The sequence below is a fragment of the Hipposideros armiger genome, unplaced genomic scaffold (genome assembly GCF_001890085.2).
Source record: "Hipposideros armiger isolate ML-2016 unplaced genomic scaffold, ASM189008v1 scaffold_750, whole genome shotgun sequence".
NCBI lineage: Eukaryota > Metazoa > Chordata > Mammalia > Chiroptera > Hipposideridae > Hipposideros > Hipposideros armiger.
In genome coordinates this window covers 333,368-352,942 of record NW_017732100.1, presented here as the reverse complement: position 1 = coordinate 352,942, position 19,575 = coordinate 333,368, and the positions used below count along the sequence as shown (strand labels likewise).

The 19,575-nt window shown below is 45.5% G+C and overlaps 1 protein-coding gene across 1 annotated transcript in view; it reads left to right on the top strand.

The window, feature by feature from the left end:
* Positions 1 to 19,575, top strand: part of LOC109373897 (contactin-4) — a 289,091-nt gene that overhangs the window by 49,062 nt on the left and 220,454 nt on the right. The window contains 1 exon segment of the mRNA XM_019628144.1: positions 16,157 to 16,252. Within this exon segment, the coding sequence (XP_019483689.1) occupies positions 16,157 to 16,252 (96 nt within the window).

The window sequence follows — 19,575 nt, the reverse complement described above, 5'->3', positions numbered from 1 at the left end:
TAAGACCGTGTGTTCTTTACAGTTTTCTGGAAGGGAGATTAAATGAAGGGTGGCAAGTAACTTAGCATTTATTTTTAGCTTCATCCTAGCCTATTGTTGCATGCTTACAGTTTTTGTCCTGACTTCATACCTTTATTCAAGTTGAGTTAACTTTGCAAAATCCAGATACTATTATGTTGCTCACCCATCACACCCTCCTGCTGTACCCCTTTACTCTCATAGGAGTGGTTCCCAGGCTGGTGAACTCTGGTTCTACAGATGTAGACATGGCACCTCCAAAGGGCACCGCGCTCAGGTTTAGGAAATGATGGCTTCAATAACATTAAACAAGTCCCTTTGCAGTGGCTTTTTTCTTTAGTGTGCACTGTCACTCTCTATGAGGTCAATCGAGTTTTTTACCTTTTGCAACTTAACCACGAAGCATTTTGAAAGCATCTCAGTTTAGCAAGATTACGCTCATGAAAACAAAATAGCACCACAGGGTCTGCACTCTGCACGAAGACCCTTTCCCACCTGTTCAGCTTCTCGACTCTTATTTGATCCAGGCCGCCCACCCCACCCCACCCCCCAGCCATTTGGCAAGCACCCTCCATATTTTTGAGGCCTCTTGATTTTTGTACACACTGTCCCTTATCCTGGCTTTCTCTTCTCCCCTTTTTCCTCCTCTGGAAATCTTAATTATTTTGTAGGTCAAGACTAAGTGTTCTGTGCTTTGTTATATATTGTTTTCCTGCAAGACCGATTATTTGCATTCTCTTCTGGAATCCCTTGGTACTTAGCTCACATATCTGCTAAAGCTCTCACCATTGTCGGCTTAAATCAGGTGACTGTTTACGTCCCCCTACAGGATGGGGGGGCTTTTCTAGCCCAGTGGCACCACCTTCATTTATCTTTACATCCTCCAATTCTGAACACTCTGCCAGGATGTCATAGGCAGTCATTCTGGTTGAACAGAATTGAGTCAAACCACAAAACCGTCTGTCAAACCACATCATTCTGCTCAGAAACCTGCGGTGGCTTCTGTGTCCACTCAGAATGGGAGCCAAGGGCCGTAAAGAGTCCACGGGGCCCTCCACGGTCCCCAGCCCCGGCCCCACCCTTCCTGACGTCATCTCGTGGGTGTCTGCTCCCTCATCCATCCCACTCCAGCCACACCCACACCAACCCTGCCTTTGAGAGCTTTTCCTCTCCCTGGAATGATTCCCCTGAACACCTGCCTGGTTATATCCCTGCCCTCCTTCATGTCTTTGCTCTAATGTCATCCACTTGCTCAGACTTGGCGTGATCGCACATTTCAAGTCGCAGGCTACCCGTCCTCCCAGCGGGCCCCGCCCCTCTCACCGGCTCTGTTTGTTGCTTCCTTTTGCCCGCTGCGTCTCTCCCTGCCCGCACGCGGGACAGTCTAACGTGCATCCTGCGTGTGGTGCTCTGACCTCACCTGACCAGATGGAAATTCAGCAGGAGCAGGGGCGTCTTCATCGCTGTGTCCCAGGCCCCCCCAGCAGGGCCCGGCCTGCCTCAGGTACTCAGAAGAACTGAGTGTGTGAACGTGGCGTGTGCCCCTTTTTCTGGCAAAGCAAATTTGTTCTGTGTGTCACAGTATATCTGTGCAGATCTCAGGAAGACCCGGGTGGCTTTTGCGAGCTTTCATTATTGAAAAATTGTCCTCTGCACTTCGCCTCACTCAAACTGTGAAGGCAGTAAAACATCGCATCAATTAAAATATCCCAATTACCACTGATCAGGGAGAACGCTGTTAATCACACCGCTGAACCGGCGTGTGGAATCTCTGTAGCCTCACGTATTGCTCTCGGCGCAGTATGTCAATTTCATAAAAACGATAATCTTGTTCCCTCTGATGAATTTTGGTAAAATAATGAAGAGCTTGTTCAGGGGAGGAAAACAGACCACTAAAAAAAGTAAGTCTGTATTTTAAAAGCCCCATGGTTCTGCTCTTTAACCCACCATAACATGGCTTTCGTCACCATCATGATTCAGAATCGTGTCCCATGGCGTGTCCCCTCCCTCGGAATGCGGATGTTGGTCTTGCAAGCCTAGCAAATGTGAATTGTCATCCTTCCCTTCAAGGAACTTGTAATCACCACGGAAAGTGTTTTGGATTCTGGTCTCAGATCATTTCCTTATTCAGCTTTATTGAGATGTAATTGACATACAGCGTTGCGTAAATTTAAGGCGTACAACCTTTTGATCTGATGCACTTCTATATTGCAACATGATCACCACTGTAGGGTTAGCTGACACCTCCATCATGTCACATAATGACCGTTTCTTTCTTGTGGTGAGAACATTACGATCCACTCTTATAATCTTTCAGGACTATAATATTGTTAATTCCTGTCACCACGCTGTACATTAGATCCCCAGAATGCGCTCAGCTTATAACTGGCGGTCTGAACCGTTTGACTGACATCCCCCACCTCCTAGCCCCTGGTCACGATCACTCGCTGTTTCTATGATTTCAGCTTTTTAAGTTCCAGGTATACATGATACCATAGGGTATTTATCTTTCTCTGTCTGACTTATTTCACTTAGCATACTGCCTTCAGGTTTCATCTATGTTGTCACAAGTGTCAGGAGGTCCTCTTTCTCATGACTGACTAATATTCCATTGTGTATATATACACACCAGATCTCCTTTAGCCATTTATCTGTTGATAGACACTTAAGAAATGAAAATAGGACCTCAGAGAGATATCTGCATCCCCATGTTCACTGCAGCATTATTTACAATAGCCAAGAGATGGAAACGAATGCATCATTTACTTATCAGAGGCTTAGCTTTGAGCAAATCCCTTAACTTTCCTGAATTCCAAACGTCTTCCTCTGTACGGTGCAGCCGATAGTTATAGCGCCCCTGTCTTCTTCACAGAGATGTGTTGATGGTCAGATGAATCCTGATGAGTAAAGATGGCGGGCTTGTTTTATGTGTTAGGATAAGTACTATACAGATTCATAGAGACGAAAAGCAGAGGCCCCGGGGGCCGGGGGAGTCAGTGTTGAATGGGGACAGTTTCAGGTTTACAGGCTGCAAAGAGCAATGGAGGTGGATGGTGGTGGCGATTGCACGACAGTGTGAGTGTACTTAATGCCACCATGCTGGGGACTTACAGATGTTTGAGAAGGAAGTTTTGTATTATATACATTTTACCACAAAAAGCGGGACACATATGCACACCCCCAAGGAGCCATGCTGAAGGATGGCATTTATTTGGACACATGAGTTCAAGTGCCTTTGATAACAAAGATGGTCGAAATTCAAGAAAGCTCACCAAAAAATAAAGCAGTTTTATTTATTTAAGTACCCTATAAAAACAGAAGGAATCATGTCCTCATTGGTCTAGTGGCTGCTACTATTTTATTACTTCTACACCTACGACTTTTATTGTCATTGTTATTGTTAAATTATTACCATTACTATTATTATTACTGCGCTTATTGTTGCTGTTGTTATCATCATCACCTTCTTCACAGCCATCATCTTCCCTGAAGCATGGCCTAAGAAAATATTATAGAATTTCTAGTACCACCTGTGTCTGAACTCCCTGTAAGAGACTGAATATTTCATTGTGACATTTACTGACTGCCTACGAAGTGCGTGGCCCTGAGCTAAACGTCAGTATACATTGATGATCTCGGAATTTATCTGTGACCCCAAAATCAATCCTCTCAGCACCTCTGTGGTCGCCTGTGGACATGCTCAGAGCAGCCAAATAGTTGTCACCGTACACACTCCCCCGCTGAGGTGGAACAGGCCTCCTCCTTTGTGCGAACCATTTAGTGCATGTTTTGGCATTTTTCTGTTTTCTGCTGACAATTTTGCCATTTCCAGTGGCCCAAAGTGAGGTCCTGAAGTGCTGTGTAGTGTCCATGAGTGCCCGAAGCCTCGGTTGCCTGACGGAGAAAACGCGTGCGTTAGATGGGCTTCAGTCGGGCGTGAGTGACAGCGCTGTTGGCCGTGTGTTGGTGGAGCAACAATATATATGAAATAAGGAGTGTTTCAACAGAAACACAGAAAACAAGGTTATGGATTGACTGGCTGATGAAAAAGTCATGACCAGAGACTCCCAGAAACCCAGCCCTGCATTTCCCCAGGAACATCAGTTCAGCACTTGTTAACTCAGTGTTTTCAGCACCTTTCCAGAACGTAAGCCCCGCCAGTGACGAGAACCAGCTGTGGGTACCCAGCGTGTATCGCCGCAGGGACGTTAGCGGGCAGAGATGCCCCAGAGACATTGGAGTGAAAATGGCCTCAGGGGTGACGCTGTGAAGACGGGAAGGTGACAGGCCTGTTCTCTGAAGGGCCAATGAGGCTGCCGCTGGTTAGAGCTCATCTCTGTGAAAAGCAGAGCCCCAAGAGTCTCAGTCACCTCAAGGGTGGACAGAGTCTGGGCTGAGTGGCCGCCACACACTCCAGATGCCTTGCACTGAGCGCTGACCTGCAGCTGAGAAGGTGGGAGAATAGCGGGGCTGAGGTGGGGATGGACAGCACCAGGTCATGGTGCTGGCTTAAATTAGAACCAGATCCAGGTGTCTCCATCCTCATAGACCTGGGACCGTCCTCTGTGCCAATGGATCATAGATAGGACACCTCCTCCAGCAAAATGCACTTCCTGTCACCTCCCAGAGCCCTTTCTCTCGGCCACTCCACCGCAGTGGTTACCTCCTCTATGCCTGGCAGTGGAGCTGAGCTTGTGCCCATGTAATCTAGGCTGTACACATCCTGAGGTCGGGAACCACGTTTGATTTACCTTCATATTCTCCGCCGCTCCTACCGGGCATGACGTCATAAGTAATATCGATGGGGAGAAGGAAAGAGGGAGGCTGAGAGAAGGAGCTCAGATGGAAGGAAGGATAGTGTTGTGCACTGAATGTCTCTGTCCCCCAAAATTTCTATGTTGAAACCCAACCCCCAATATTTGGAGGCAGGGCCTCTGGGAGGTGATTGCGCCCTGAGGGTAGAGCCCCCATGAGTGACATTAGTGCCCTGAGAAGAAGAGGCCTGTGCCACTCCCCTCTCTCCACCCCCCACCCTGTGAGGACCCAGCAGACAACTGTCTGCAAACCCGGAAGCACGCCTTCGTCTCAGACCCCTCAGCCTCCAGGACTGTGAGAAACAAGTACTTGTTGTTGAAGCCACCCAGGCGACGATGGATTTGTCACAGTGGCCCAGACAGTAAGATCTTCCCAGCTCCGAAATTCTCTGGCTCTGTGGGGTTTCTGAGGCAGAAAACAGTAGCTCTGCGTGAGGCGGCCCATGAATCTCCATCAGCACTCGTGGGGCAGTTGTCTTCCTTGGGGACATCGGGGCCCGCTTTTTCTCCCATCTCCAGTTACTTAGAAGTGTGTTTTTGCATTGGCCGGGGAACTGTTTTAAACGTTTAGATGCATGATGAAAATATTTATGAGTTTCCTCAGGTGTTACCTGAACGAAGGTAACTTCAGCGTCAGTTATAAATAAGAAAGTACACAACTAAATCAAGACGGCCGTGTCGCTCGGCAGCCTCAGTGGGCACCCAGAGCTGAGCTGGGAGAGCAAGAGTGATTGATTCATCCACATTTGGGAGCAGCATGGAACACAGAAAGATTCTACTTCTGTCTCCCTGTAAATTCCCATGCCAACATTCCCTGCCCTATTTCCATGACTGATTTTTTTTCTGTAGCACTTATCACCGTCAGAGACACAATGTGTGATTTATTTATGTTGTTCACGGTCACTTCAGCCACTGTCACCTCTTGTTGGAGAAGGGAGATTGTTTGGTTCTGTTTTTCGGTGCTGTACCCAGTGCCTGAACAGTGGCCGACATACAGTAGGTGCTCAAAGCAGGCATATCGCAGGTATTGAATGAATCTGTACTGGCTGTTCTTTATGAAAGGTTCGCCGAGGAGAGAAGGGGGCAAGAGACACCGATATTCAAGTGAGCAAGTTTATTAACCTGCTGGGCTGAGGCCATGGGAGGCGTCAGCCCCAACTAAGGGAAAGGTCTAGTTTTTATAGGGTGGAGTAAGTAACTGGTGGCAATGGCTGGTGGGGGCAACGGCTGGGGGTTTTCGGAAAATTTCTACTTGCGCTAAGCAGGATGGATGATGTATGGCCTGCTGGGTTTCGCGCCAAGTAGGATGCGGGGTGTGCGCCTATACTGCATGGCTGAGCTGGCCTCCAGGGCGAACAGCACCTTACACTTTACCTTAGGGTGCATTTAAAAGCAAGGTGCTTGAGGGATGACATTTCAAAAAATTGGCAGGTTTACCCCAGGGCAACCTGATCTCCGATTTCTCTCTGTGGAAATGAGAACAGTAAACAGCACCCTCCACAAAGCCTAAATAGATGGTGAATAAACACATGACTTGCATGTATATCTGATGATGGCTTTATTTTCAAAACTGTAATTAAATGAGATAAAAATATATGGTTGAAGTTGCCGAAGCAACTTCAATTCAACATAAATAACAGCTGCTCTTCATCTGGGAATTTCATCTATAGACAGAACTTTTTTTTTAATGCTCTTAAAAAATTGTAACCACTATACAGCTAATTCAGCATCTAGCATTCCAAGAAATATAATTAAGAGAAAGTTGAAATCTACTTGCATCTCCCCAGCTTTATATTCAAGTAGAACCAGAATAAATATGCTCTGAAGAAGTGCTGAAAAGGCACATATCAAGGCGCCATAATGAAATTAGTGATCTGTATTGCAGGAAGGGAGGAACTGCGTGCCTGCCTTCGAGATCGCGCCCTCTGCCCTTAAGCCTTGGCCAGGTCCATCGTGAGAGCAAGGCTCGGGCCTGTATCCCCAAAAGACGAATGAAAGAAAGGAAACGGCATGCCAACAAGATTGAGATGAAGCGATTGCTGTTACTTGAAAGCAGGGTTTCTCCTGACCAACTGTAGGGCTGCTTGATTTGTGGTCCTCGCGGGTTTGACCGTGACGTGTGGCCTGTAGATCTCCATTTAGTCGTGCGTCCCAAGGTTTTGCCTACAGATCACTGAAGTTATTATGGCCTCTCAATGCGGGTATTTATTCTAGTGCTACTTGAATACACCTGATTGGCCCTCTCGAATTGCCCTTTTATGAGGAAGGCTGGTGGTACAGTGAATTACAACTTGCTAATTTTAATTTTCAGAGGGGATAAGAAAAGGCTGTGAAGTACAAGTTCAAAATGAGGACTCATGTTTCTTTCTGTCAAAGCTGGAATGAGCATATCATTCTGTCGGGTTATGGAATTCTCACCCTGGGTGAAGACCAGAGAATTTTATGATCCATCGCAGGCTAGCTGGTAACAGCCTTGGTCACATATAACAGGCCCGTGCAATTTGTGCCATGTTGTTTCATGTTTTTATTCCCTGGGGCTGAGTTCCAGGGTGGGAGGGTGTTTTGTTTGCCAAGCAGGGAATTTGTTTCATGTGGTGGTTGCATTCCAATCTATGTGACGCTCTAAGCTTTCATTTTAAGGCAAGGTAGGTGGTTCAGTGCCCTGACTAGAGAGATTTCTAAAGTTATTTCCCAAAGCTTCCGTGGCGGCTGAGCACACAAAGGGCCTTTGTAGCCGAGATGCCGGGAACAGTGTACTGTGTGGAAGGCGCAAGAAAGCCTACCCTACTCCGAGACCTGCTGACTGCCACCTCAGTGTGAGACAGGAGGGGGAGCAGTGCCCAACAAATACTAATTAGGTGCCTAATGTGTATGAGACAGTTTGGGTCACTGTGCTGTAGCCTGAATAGAGAGTGGAAAGACCCCTGCTCACACTGAGCTTTCTTTTGTTTTGGTGGGGAAGAGGAAGGGACAATCAGCCAAGTAGCGTACAAATGAACAAAGTGATTGCGGACACTGGCAATGATTGCTCTGGAAGATGTAATAAAGAGATGAGCTGCTAAAAAGAAAAAAATAAATAAAACAAAAGAAAAAAATAAAGAAAAAAAGAATTAAAAAAAAAGAGAGATGAGTTGATAGGGTCACTGAGGCCAGGAGGTGGTCTACCTTAGATAAACACTCAGGGAAGGCTCCTCAGAGGAGGTGACATTTGAGTTGAGTCATGCAGAATGAGTCTGATAAGCCAAAAGATGGGTAAAGACCATTCCACACAAAGGGGGCAGCAAGTTCAAAGGTCCTGAGACAGAGCTGGCCCTGAGGTGTTTGAATCGCAAAAAGTAAAACACGGTTCTTACAGTATCAGTAAGTAAAGGGGAGCATAGCAGGCCGTGAGGCTGGGGCATGGGCAGGGACCAGACCCCAGAGGGGCTTTGCCCAGCACAGTGAAGAGTCTGTGTTTTATTCTGACATTTATTAGGCCAGATGCTTTTCTGAAACCTCTGTTTCTCTTTGTGTTGCAAAGAATGAAACCAAAGATAGAAGCTGGCCATTAACACTCCTGAGTCAGGATGATATGCAAAGGGAGATGTGTTCACATCGAGAAAAACGCCAGGAATAATAGGCTGACTCCAAAGAACAGTGTTACTTATGATGCCATGTAGCTCCAATCGCAGTAACCCTGTGAGCTAGACAGGTGCACACTTTTACGGAACACACAGGGAAACACAAACATGTCACACGGAGTTCTTCTTCCGCTTTGTAAGAAGCATGAATATCCAGATAAAATCGAGTATGTCAAAGAAATGAGGAGAGGGAACCAAAATGAGAAATGAAAACAGCTATTAGAGAAGTCATGCACTTACAGATAAAATGGCAGCAAAGCAACTTTTATTTTCTTGTAAAGCCAAGAAAATAATAATAGAGGGGTGAAAGCTGTGAAAGTCTTAAACAGTCAGTCAATCCACGAGCCTGGTTTTTTTCCTGTTATTTAATCCCGTAGAGAATAGAGGCGAATGACTCATGCAGGGGCTTCTGGGCCAGGAATACCTGGATTCTAAGGTCTGTGACCTTGGGTGCTGATTCTTTTCTTTCTACACAGTGGGCAGTAGTAGCCATACTACCTCATGGTGTTGTTGGAAGGATTATATGAATGAATACATGGAAAGTGAAAGAGTATGTCCTTTACGTAAACTGGTTGAAACTGGCCTTGCATTTTCCCCAAAGGGTTAATATTTACAAAAGTGATTAGATTCCACAAACAGCCCACAGAAGCCTCCTCAACAGGCAACATTGATTTTGCTCTTTTAAGTTCTTCCTGGGTCTTGCTGCTGGGAAGAATACATGTGTACTAATGTGGAGCTAGAGGAGAAGAAGAGAGCACCCCCGCTTTTGCCAGCTGCAGGATTTCAGACACCAGGCAGACTCACCTCCACACACCTGTCCTCAGCCTATTGTTTCTTTCCTTTTTTCAGCTCTTCTAAAAAAAAAAAAAAGTGGGAGACAACTATGAAGAAACATCAAATTTCAGAAGGTTTTTAAAGTCATTAATCCCTTCTTGAGCTTTCTAAGCCACACATTACTTCTCCATTATTTCATAGATAACATTTTCCTTTATTTCTTTTCTAGTTAATCAAAAAACTACATTCGAAGAATTTATGCTGCCCTTATTTACTTGTTAAGAGGAAGAATTCTGATTAAATTCATTCTTCACTGTAAATGACTAATAGCAAGTTAATGCCTTTGCAGCCACTTATGGTTTTAAAACGGCATTTCTATAATTCTAAAGTAATCCCCGAAGTGTGGAGTTTATCTGGTATGACTGAACAGGGCCAGAAAAAAGGCCAGACATTTGAAGGGAGGACATGGTGAGGCTGGAATCAGCACCTGGGACAGCTCCCACGCGGTCTTCCTTTTCACTTTGAAATAAGTGCTGTGAGGATGTGCAGTGATGTCCACAGCAGTAGCACTAGGGACCATGAAAGAATAAAGTCATGAGCCATTTTTACAGCTGAGTCATTTGTAAATTAAGTGTACATTAACTTAGGAATATTACTAAGGCTCTTTATTATGCAAAGATCTCCAGGAAAGAATTCGTCTTTCTTTTCAATGTCAGACCACCAGCTAGAAACAGTATCGGTCCCTTTCTTAGACTGCCAACAAATCTGGGTACTTCATGTCAGGTCTTTAGCACGGCCATAGGTTTTTTTGCTCTGTTTTGTTTTACTTAGTTGTGAGGGAGCTAAAATGGCTGACACCGATACTTGGAGCAAAAGAGAAACTCAAGGCATATTTGCTGAAGAATAGATAAACAAATAGAAAAATTAATGACATCAGGAGAAAGAAGATACTGACAAGCATATCTATCATTATTTTATGTTTATATATTTTTTCAATTTACATTTATATCCTTTTTCCATCTGTTATACAGTGTAAACTTCTAAAACTTTAAGCTCAGTAAGTAAAAAATATCAGTAAATAATAGTTCATCTTTTATTTCTGTTTTAAAATAAAACATTTTGTGTCCTTTCTAAAAGATAAACATCAGGTTTTACTATTTTGTTAAAACGACATTTCCCACCTTTACATTAAAAAGTATCATGAATTCTCTCAGACTATATCATCATAGGAAGAATTATCTGAACCCAGTATGTGTGAGTGTACTTAATTGAAGTCACATAAAAAATACAGTCCATGCATGGCAAAGGGCAAGGTAGCTGGCTCACTTCACCCCCTATCTAGACTTGAAAACACAAGATGAGCAAAAGAAGATGGAGTTTACGTCTCATCAGTGTTTGGGCCACAGCAGGGTTGACCTGACCACTCTGGTGTCACTGTATCTGGTAGAAGTTTCCACTTACCAGCTCTCCCCCAGGGAGCCACTCTGTAGAGCTTCCTCTGAGGCTCAGAAATGGTAATGATAGTGCTCCATGTGGAGACCACTGACTCTGGACCAGGCAGATGGTAAGTGCTTTACGCTCGTGACCTTAATCTTCAAAGAGCCCCTATGAGATAGGAATTATTGTCTTGCTCTAGAGATGAAGACCCTGAAGTCCTAGGAGATTCAGTACCTCGCCCACATCAGACAGGGAGAGAGTGAGACTGCCGAGTTTGTACTCGGGTCCCCGGACTCCAAAGCCGGTGTGGAGGACAATTACGCAATTCCTCCTCTTGCTGTGCTCTCACAGGCAGGGAAGCCCAGCCAGGCACGCCAGTGTCACTAACAGCCTCTTCCTTCCCCCTGTGTGGAAACAATGTCAAAAATGTGGCTTTGCAACTCATAAGGTTGTGTAGGTCTAGACTTATTTTTGGGATGAGGCTCTGGGATCCAAGAAACCATGCACACAGGCACACGCACTCACACGCTCGGGGAGCAAATGGCAGAGGCAGGGCGTACTCTTCAGTGTGCTGCATGATGATTGGTTTTAAAGTTGTGTTCCAAAAAAAGAACACTCTTCCTTTTTATAAAGGGTGCAATCATCATTATGACAATCATATTCATAACAAATGTTTCGCATGATGATTTTTCCAAGCTGATATTGATTTCCTTATTGGTTGCTTCTTTCAAAGTTGGAGGAAGTGACAACACAGGGAACTGCTGCTGGCGAGTCCGTGCTCTGAGGCACCTGTGAGAATTAATAGAATCCAGAACTGCTCAAGTCAGGGAAAAACATGTAGGTGTTTTACTCATAGTAAATAACACGTGCATAAAAATACATGTATTACTTGCATGGTTTACTGCATCATTTTTCCTCTTGTCTTTCCTCATGCGTTTCTGTGGATTCTTAACAAACCTTGATATTGGTATTTTCTCATTCCCCTTCCCTGGCCATTTAAAACCTAAACTCTGTCACTCTTCTCTGGGTGGTCCCACTCCGTGAATGGTTTCAGTTCCCCCTGTTCGTATGTGTGATGGGCAGTCCCTTAGGGGTGGCCTAAGTAAGTTGCGCTGTTATTGACTGTTATTCTCAAAAAACACCTTGGACTCTCATGATTTTCTTTTTTCTAGATGACATATTGTAAGCCACCTTTCCCTCAGCTCTAAACATTTCATAACTTTCCAGACAGGAAATACGTGGAGATTTTCCCCCTTGTGCCCTGATTTTCTCTGCAGTCTGAATTCAAATGTTTTCATATATGAAGTTTTGTGTTTTTGTTTTTGTTTTTTAAGCTGAGCCATCCTGCCACCTGTTGGCAGCTCAGCAGCTGCTCAGCTCGGGCCAGGAATTGAACTGCTGTTGCTCAGATCTCAAACTCTTGAGCGAGCTCTTAACCAACTGAGCCACTCAGCCGGCCCTTGAAGGTTTTTTATTATTATTATTATTTATCACGTATTACAGCTTTAAGACCTTTGTATACTTTTATACTTTTACTCCCCCCGGGAATTCAGCTGCTAACTCAGTCCTCTGTGCTCTTTCAATAAGCTGCACACCAAGCACTGAGCATATTTTCTAGTCTCATTTGAAAATAAAACACTGATGTTACATTCCACGGGAGAATAAAAGACAGTTGTTTTCACAAAAAAATATGATAGGAAAGCACATGTGCCACAAAACTGTGTGTCCCTTAGCACGAGATTTCAGGGGAAAAAAATGCATGTAAACTGCTGATGAATGAAATCAGCACCAAAAAGTATTTCATTTCTTTTTTTAAAGTCTACGAATCACCTGTCAATATACAAAGCTGGAAAAACAAGCTGTGTTGTACATACACATCATTTATTCAACCACTGTCTTCGGTCACCAAGTGCACGGAGCTGAGGGCAACACACCCAGGTGTAATTGTTCATCCCCTTCCCCCCAAAAGCGGCAGTGCTGGTCCTTAGCAGAGTGGTTCCTGATTGTTCTCTCCTTGCCCAACTTTGTCCTTCGCTCCTCATGTTTAAAATAATTCCCGCATTGAGTGCTCACTCCCAGGAAACACCAGGGGATGGGAGACTTGGGATCAAATGTGCCAGCTCATCACATTGTGCACCGAAATGTGGATTTTTTAATATATTCACTGATGAGCATTAAATTCACTCAAACTTTTGATTCCGCCCCCAGAGTGTCAAGTATCAAGTTCAAATGCTATTTTTCACTGGCTTCACTCAATCAGTGGGGAAGTGGTCGGTTCCTGTGTGTGACAGCAGTGGCTTTGGAGAGAGACAGATAGGAGCTTGTATTCTTCTGGCTACTTTCTAGGTGTGTGAAGAAGGTGCTGACCCTCTCTGAGTTTCAGTGAATCACCTGCAAATTGGGAATTTAAACGGTAACAGAATCAAATGAGATCTGTATGAAAAGTACTTGGCGTATGGTGTGACCTCGATGCGTTTGGCAAGTAGATGCCCTCACTGCCGTCCATGCTGTGGCCACGGTGACGGGGCATTATCTACAGTGCATTCTACCTCACAATGCCTATTGCTAGTGGCCATCACCCAGTACCAAAGCTTTGGGGACCGAATGACTGTGAATAAAACAATAAATGGGAATAGCCTGTTTCCCCAAAAATAAGACCTCGCTGGAAAATAAGCCCTTGCATGATTTTAGGTGCCAAAATGTGGCACCTGGGCATACTGAATATTTTAAGCTGAAGGAGTTTGTGGAAAAGGCACTCTTCTCCCTGAAACAGGTCATAAAACCCTCATGGGAGGGGTGTGTGCCCCCCACATCCTGGAGGAATCATGCTACGGCTTCTTCTCCAGCTCGGTCTTATTTTGGGGGAAACATGGTATTGCTGGGAAAGGCTTGGCCATGAGTGTTCAAGCTTCCAAAAATACCCATTCGCAACATAGTTCTTTGATTTGGAAAATTACTATGCTGCTAGCAGTTAACATCTGGATGGATAGTTATATCTGAAACAAGTTTGGACATGTCTTCTTCCCTTACACGTGCACAACCATGGCATCCTTGGAGTAGCACCTACAGTGCTCTCTAGAGTCCATTGCTACTTGGAACACTTTTGAAATGGAATGATGGGGTGTGGTTGGTCTGCCACTGCATGGCAGCAACCCTCAGTGGGCGGGACAAACATAGACTGAGCACCAAACTTGTAGCGTGAAAGGCCTAGTGCTTTGCAAATATTCTCTCATTTAATCTTTTCCCATAAGTCTTATTTTAAAACAAAGCACACTTATTCCCACTTATGAGAATATAAAGCCTTGTCCAAGGTCAACAACACAAGTCAATACATGGCCAAGGTGATTTTCCAACAGACCTGCCCAAATGCATTTTTTCCATTCACTATGTGGGTAGGACCTACCATCTGGAATCGATGTCAATGAACTACTAAGCAATATGTCTAAGTATTTTCTCAAACACCAGGTTAATGTGGCATAGTACGACTGCCCAAATCTTGTAGGACTGCATGGCTTCAAAAACTAAAAAGGAAGAAACAAGGACCCAGCCTTTTAAGCTTAATAGGACAGTTAGCTATCATTGCATATATTTCTCATTGTCTGTCCCATTTCTTAATGTGCTTTTTCTACTCAGAACTGTGGCAGAGTTTGCCCAGATAAGACTTGTCTCTGTTATCTAGCAGCTCCTAATTTCTCATGCAACTCTGGAGATTGGATGGGATGTCTGTGCTAACCCAGATGACTTATTCCAAGAACCGGTGTGCAGAAGTGACAATTCAGACTCCTTCGGTGTCCCTTTTAGGGATAATGGTTTGCACCATTAATGCTATAATGAAGTTTTAAAAATCTATGGCTTAATATTCTTTGAAGGCTTCTGAAGCCATTTCCCTAAAGAGAAGGAGAAATTATGTCCTAGCCTCACCTGGTGCTCATTGAATAAAAAGAAAGTATTGTATCAGAAATAGAATTCAAATTGTAGCCATGTTTTGTTTTGTGCTGGGTACATGGGTGTTCTCCTGGTGCTCCTTTTTGTAGCTCAGCTCTGGCGGTCCTCGAGTTCCTAGGATTGGGTGTTCCCTGTCAGCCCTGCCCACTAAGCTCCTGAGTCCCTACAGGCAGAAGCTATGTTCTCACCATGTTTACACCCTGAGCTGATGACCAGATGACGTTTAATGAGAATTTGTTAAGTACTTACTTGAATGAAACAATAATGTATGAGCTTAATATTTACCTAATTCCAGAAGAAACTGGCAATCAAGATGTATGTGTATAGATTTTTTAGGATCCTAAACCGTCCCTGAACCCAAGCCTGAGTGTGCGAACCTTCTATTTTGGGATGGCGGGCAGGCTGCCCAGGTTCTGCTCCTCACTCCATCACTCACGAATGTAGCTTTTAACCAGTGGCGTAGAAATGTCTTTTCTAGCCTGTAAAACGGGGACATTAATCGCACTTGACTCATAGAACCGTAGGATTGCTTGTGATCGTCATCATGAAGCACCTACCAAACTGGCCAGCGGGGAGGACATAGTAACTGTCACTGCACTCTTCCAACACAGCTCCCAAACCCACAGGACACACTCGGCTTGGTGTAACCTCCAAAGCTGATAAGAGGATATTCAAGTAAATGTCGTAAATGTCATAGACAACGAAAAATGAGATGGCACTTAAAACAGTCCTTGAGAGGATTTAAATTGGGGACGATGGAAGAAAAGCCACTTCTTAAACACTAATATATGTCACTTCATTAGACACACTTCTTACATTAACTTGTTTTTACTGGCAACTGCTCACCGACTGACCCCAACTGTGATTTTGGGCTTCGCGATGTCTTATCTCTGTAACCAGACTTGACCTCCTTGAGAGACGCAAGCTTTCTTCCAAAGGGAACATTGGACAGTTCCTCATAAATGTTAAAACTACACAAGAAATTTAAAACAATCATGTATGAGCGTGAATGCCTGTTTAACCGCTGTGTGTGTGTGTGTGTGTGTGTGTGTGTGTGTGTGTGTAGGGAGAGAGAGAGTCAGATTCTAGGTCCATACAGAGTGACAAGCGTGATCACATATAACAGAATGGTTTGTGAAGTGAACAGAATTGAGTATCAAAAAATATGCCGTTACATCCTGGTAGTATATAATTATAGAGATGCCATTAAACGCCGGCTTCCTCATGTAGGACTGCACTGTCCTGTCCAGTGGGATTTTCCACAGCGATGTAAGTGTTCTGTCTGCTGTCCAGCATGGTGACCGGTAGCTACACTGGCTGTTGGGCACGTACAATGCAGCTAGTGTGACCGATGAACTGAACTGTGGCGAGTGGCTGCCCTACGGTACAGATAAAAAATCAAGGATGACAGGACAGTGTCACGTGAAGATGCTAAACTGAATTCTCTTTGTACAGGTGCTCCAAATCCCATTTTGAAATAGTGGGACTCTCCCATAACATCTTAGGACTTTACATGTTAAGCCATTTTTCTTTTATTTGTCCCAACAGACCTTGAAAACTTTAAAACGAGAATGAGAAGCACGGTGTCTGTCCGTCAAGGTCAGGGCATGGTCCTGCTGTGCGGCCCGCCAGCCCACTCTGGAGGTGAGTCTTGGTGCACGGATGTGTGCACGCTTCACTTGTTGGTCGCTGTCCCTCTTGGCACCAGCTGAGGGGACAGTGTCATTTGGAGAGATTCCCAAAACCCCTCTGTGTCGAGGAAGAATCACTGTCAGTGCCCCCGTAATTAGGATGGGAAAATATGAGGTGTGCAGATGCCCCACCCCCTGTCTATCTGGCACGAGGGGAGACATCACATCTGAGTCCGTGCGAATTAGAATCCTGTTGCTCAGTAAAGCAACCTACGTGAAGCGACGCAGTGCTTTCTCCACCTGCATTGGGTTAAAAGGTGGCCCTGCCTCATTTCATCTCGTTGTTGGCCTGGGAGGGGATCAGACCTAGAACCAAAGTCCTCAGCCCCAGGAGCCAGGATCACTTTGTGAAGACATAGAACGGTGAGGTCCGTGAGGAGTGTGTCTGACCGCACATAACTGAAAGCCCGCTCCCCGGCCCGTGACCGGGAGCTGCTGTGGCTCGCACACACCTCTCCTAGGCGTGTGGGCTAAAGCTGGCAGGATGTCTCCCAGGACCGAGCCCTTTGCCTCATCCTTTTCTGATGCCCCAAGCGTGCGGCGTGACTGGGGCACTGAGTGTGGGGTGCAGATAGCGGGAAACGGGAACAGGCAAGGCCAGAAGTCTGAAGTGTCTTTATTTCAGAGTCTTTGTATCATGAAAGCACTGCTTTGCTGGGGACTCTTAGCCACATTGCGCTGATCACCCCTAGTGACAAAGGAGACTGAAAAATCAAGTACTTTATACGGATACTGATGGCCCTGGGCAAAAAAAAAACCCTTATAGTTTTGATAATTAGGGAGCATACACATATGCAGAGTGCCGTGTAGGCAACTTGCTGTGTCCCTAAAAGAGTCGTGACTGAACGGGACATGACTGCAGAGAAAAGGCCCTGTGTGCGGACGTTTAATAGATAGTGATGTTTATTGGGATTCCACTAAAGGTTGTGATGACAACATTGATAAACTCTGCTCTGGGAAATTCTAGCTAAAGTTTTAATTTGTTATCTGCTACCCTTGTTAATGGCCTTTTCTATTTGGCTTAACAAATGATTAGAAGAGAAAATGCTTTACACTGAGGAGTTGAAAACACCCCTTTATTTTTGTCCTGTATTCAAAAGTTGTCACTCTTCCTTTGTCATCTAATTGCCCAGCTAACACCTCCAGCAGGATATGACAAATAGCAAAATAGGTAAAAGGCCCCCACTTCAAGCACGGTGAAAAGAAAGCAGCTGGGAGAGGCGGGTGCCGGTCCACCTCTGGTTCAAGGCCATGGGATTCCCAGGGGCTCTGGTTTTTGAAGACCTGTCTGTCCTTTAGGACTTCATTTTCCCTTCAAGTTAGTTCATTAAATTTGGAGCCCATTAAATTGGGGACATGAATGCCGGCCCGCGCTCTGTGTCAGTCATTATTTGATATTGGGCAAATATCTTCAGTTCACTCTGCTGATCTATGAAGGCAAGGTATTAAAGGGAATCTCTCAAACCCCTTTAGTTCTCTTGTTATGTAATAATAACTCAAAAACTGAACATAATTATTGAGTGTGTTTGCATTCTTGAAGTCTTGTCACTCACGTGGAAACCAATTAACTAGATGTTTATTTAGGTTAAAGTTCACTCAGACTATCATTTCCCTTCTGATTATGAAATCTGATCAGAGCCAGGATTGGAGATTTCCTAATTTCTTCCGCAGGCTGCCTTCACAGCCTCCAGCTTACATAACATGGCAGCGGCTCTAAAGCTTAATCTCGCGGGTGTATTAGGAAAATGCCGCACTGCTCCCTGGTGTAGTGATGTCTTCGGGAAACGCGAAACGCTGCTGTGCAGCAGCTCGGCGAGGCGCCCGGGTCCCTCCCCACCCCACAGAGAAATGTCCGGGGACATCCGCGAAGACGCCTTGCTGTCCGCCTACAGCGGCAGCAGCCCTGAGACCGGTTCTGTGAGCCGCGCTGACGTTCCCGATGGCCCTTGATGGTGACAGGCAAGGAAGTACATATTCCAGTTACCGGCTCTGTTAGAAGCTGTGTGCGGAGCTGTGGGCAGGGCAGGCGAGGCCGGGCATTTGCAAGAACGCAGCCAGGAGGGTCTTGAAGGTTCTAAGAGAGCATCAGCTGGGGGCAGTGGAGTCGGTGATGATGTGATGACGCCCCCAGTTCCTCCAAACCCTCCAGTGCAAACGGGACAGCAGTGAAGCCCTCTTCGCTGCTCCAGGCTATCACCACCTTGATGCCAGCAGAGCCACCGGGAGCCGCTGGACACGCCACGCGTTTTAGACGCAGCATATGGGGTCCTGGCTTCAGCGGTAGCAGACCCTGCAGAGGAACGGGAAATGAGTCAGCCTTGCATTCTAGCAGTGGGGTCCCGAATAATGGCATATATAAGGAAGGCTGCACGTCCTACTTTAGAGCCACGCAGAGTCAGACCTTAGGGTCACACAGAAGCGAGCAGCACTGGGTCTATTTAGAAAATCAGTCAGCAGGTATTTCCAGGATGCTACCAATCACTGTACAGCGACCTTGTCATCTCTGGGTTAATAGACACGAATGCAGATGTGCTGTCATGCTGTCATTGCATAGACTTTACTATTAAATCTTAGCAGAAACACCAAGTAGAAATCACTCTGGCTGTCCATGGTGCTGATTCATACCAGAAACAGTTTAACGCGGCCCAGAATTTCCACCTGGCTTTCCATCATCTCCAAGGTCATGGGCACCAGGAATTCATGACCTTCAACCAAGCTCTCAAGAAGCAGGAATAGTACTTTGATATTCTTCATTCCAGTGGCGAAAATTACCAGCTTATTCACCAGTGAAATCCTCAGGCACTGTTCACTAAGAGGGGTTTTTGTTCCCACTTGCCTTTTGTGTCACTAAGAGCTGTGCTACTCAAAATGTAGTCCAGGACCCGACAGCAGCAGCTGCCTCACATGGTGGTTTGTGATAAAGACAGAGCCTCGGTCCCTACCCAGGGGCCTGCAGAATCAGAATACTGATCTAAACGAGATCCCCAAGTAACTCAGATGCACCTGAGAGTTGAAGAAGTCCTGAGCTGTACTGTGGTGACTGTGGTGCACACACACACACAACACAACACACCACATACACACACACACACCACACACACACACACACACATACACACACTCACACACAGACACACACACACTCACACACACACACATACACACACACACTCACACACAGACACACACACACTCACACACCACACCATACACACACAACACACACACACAACACCATACACACACACACACACAACACCATACACACACACACAC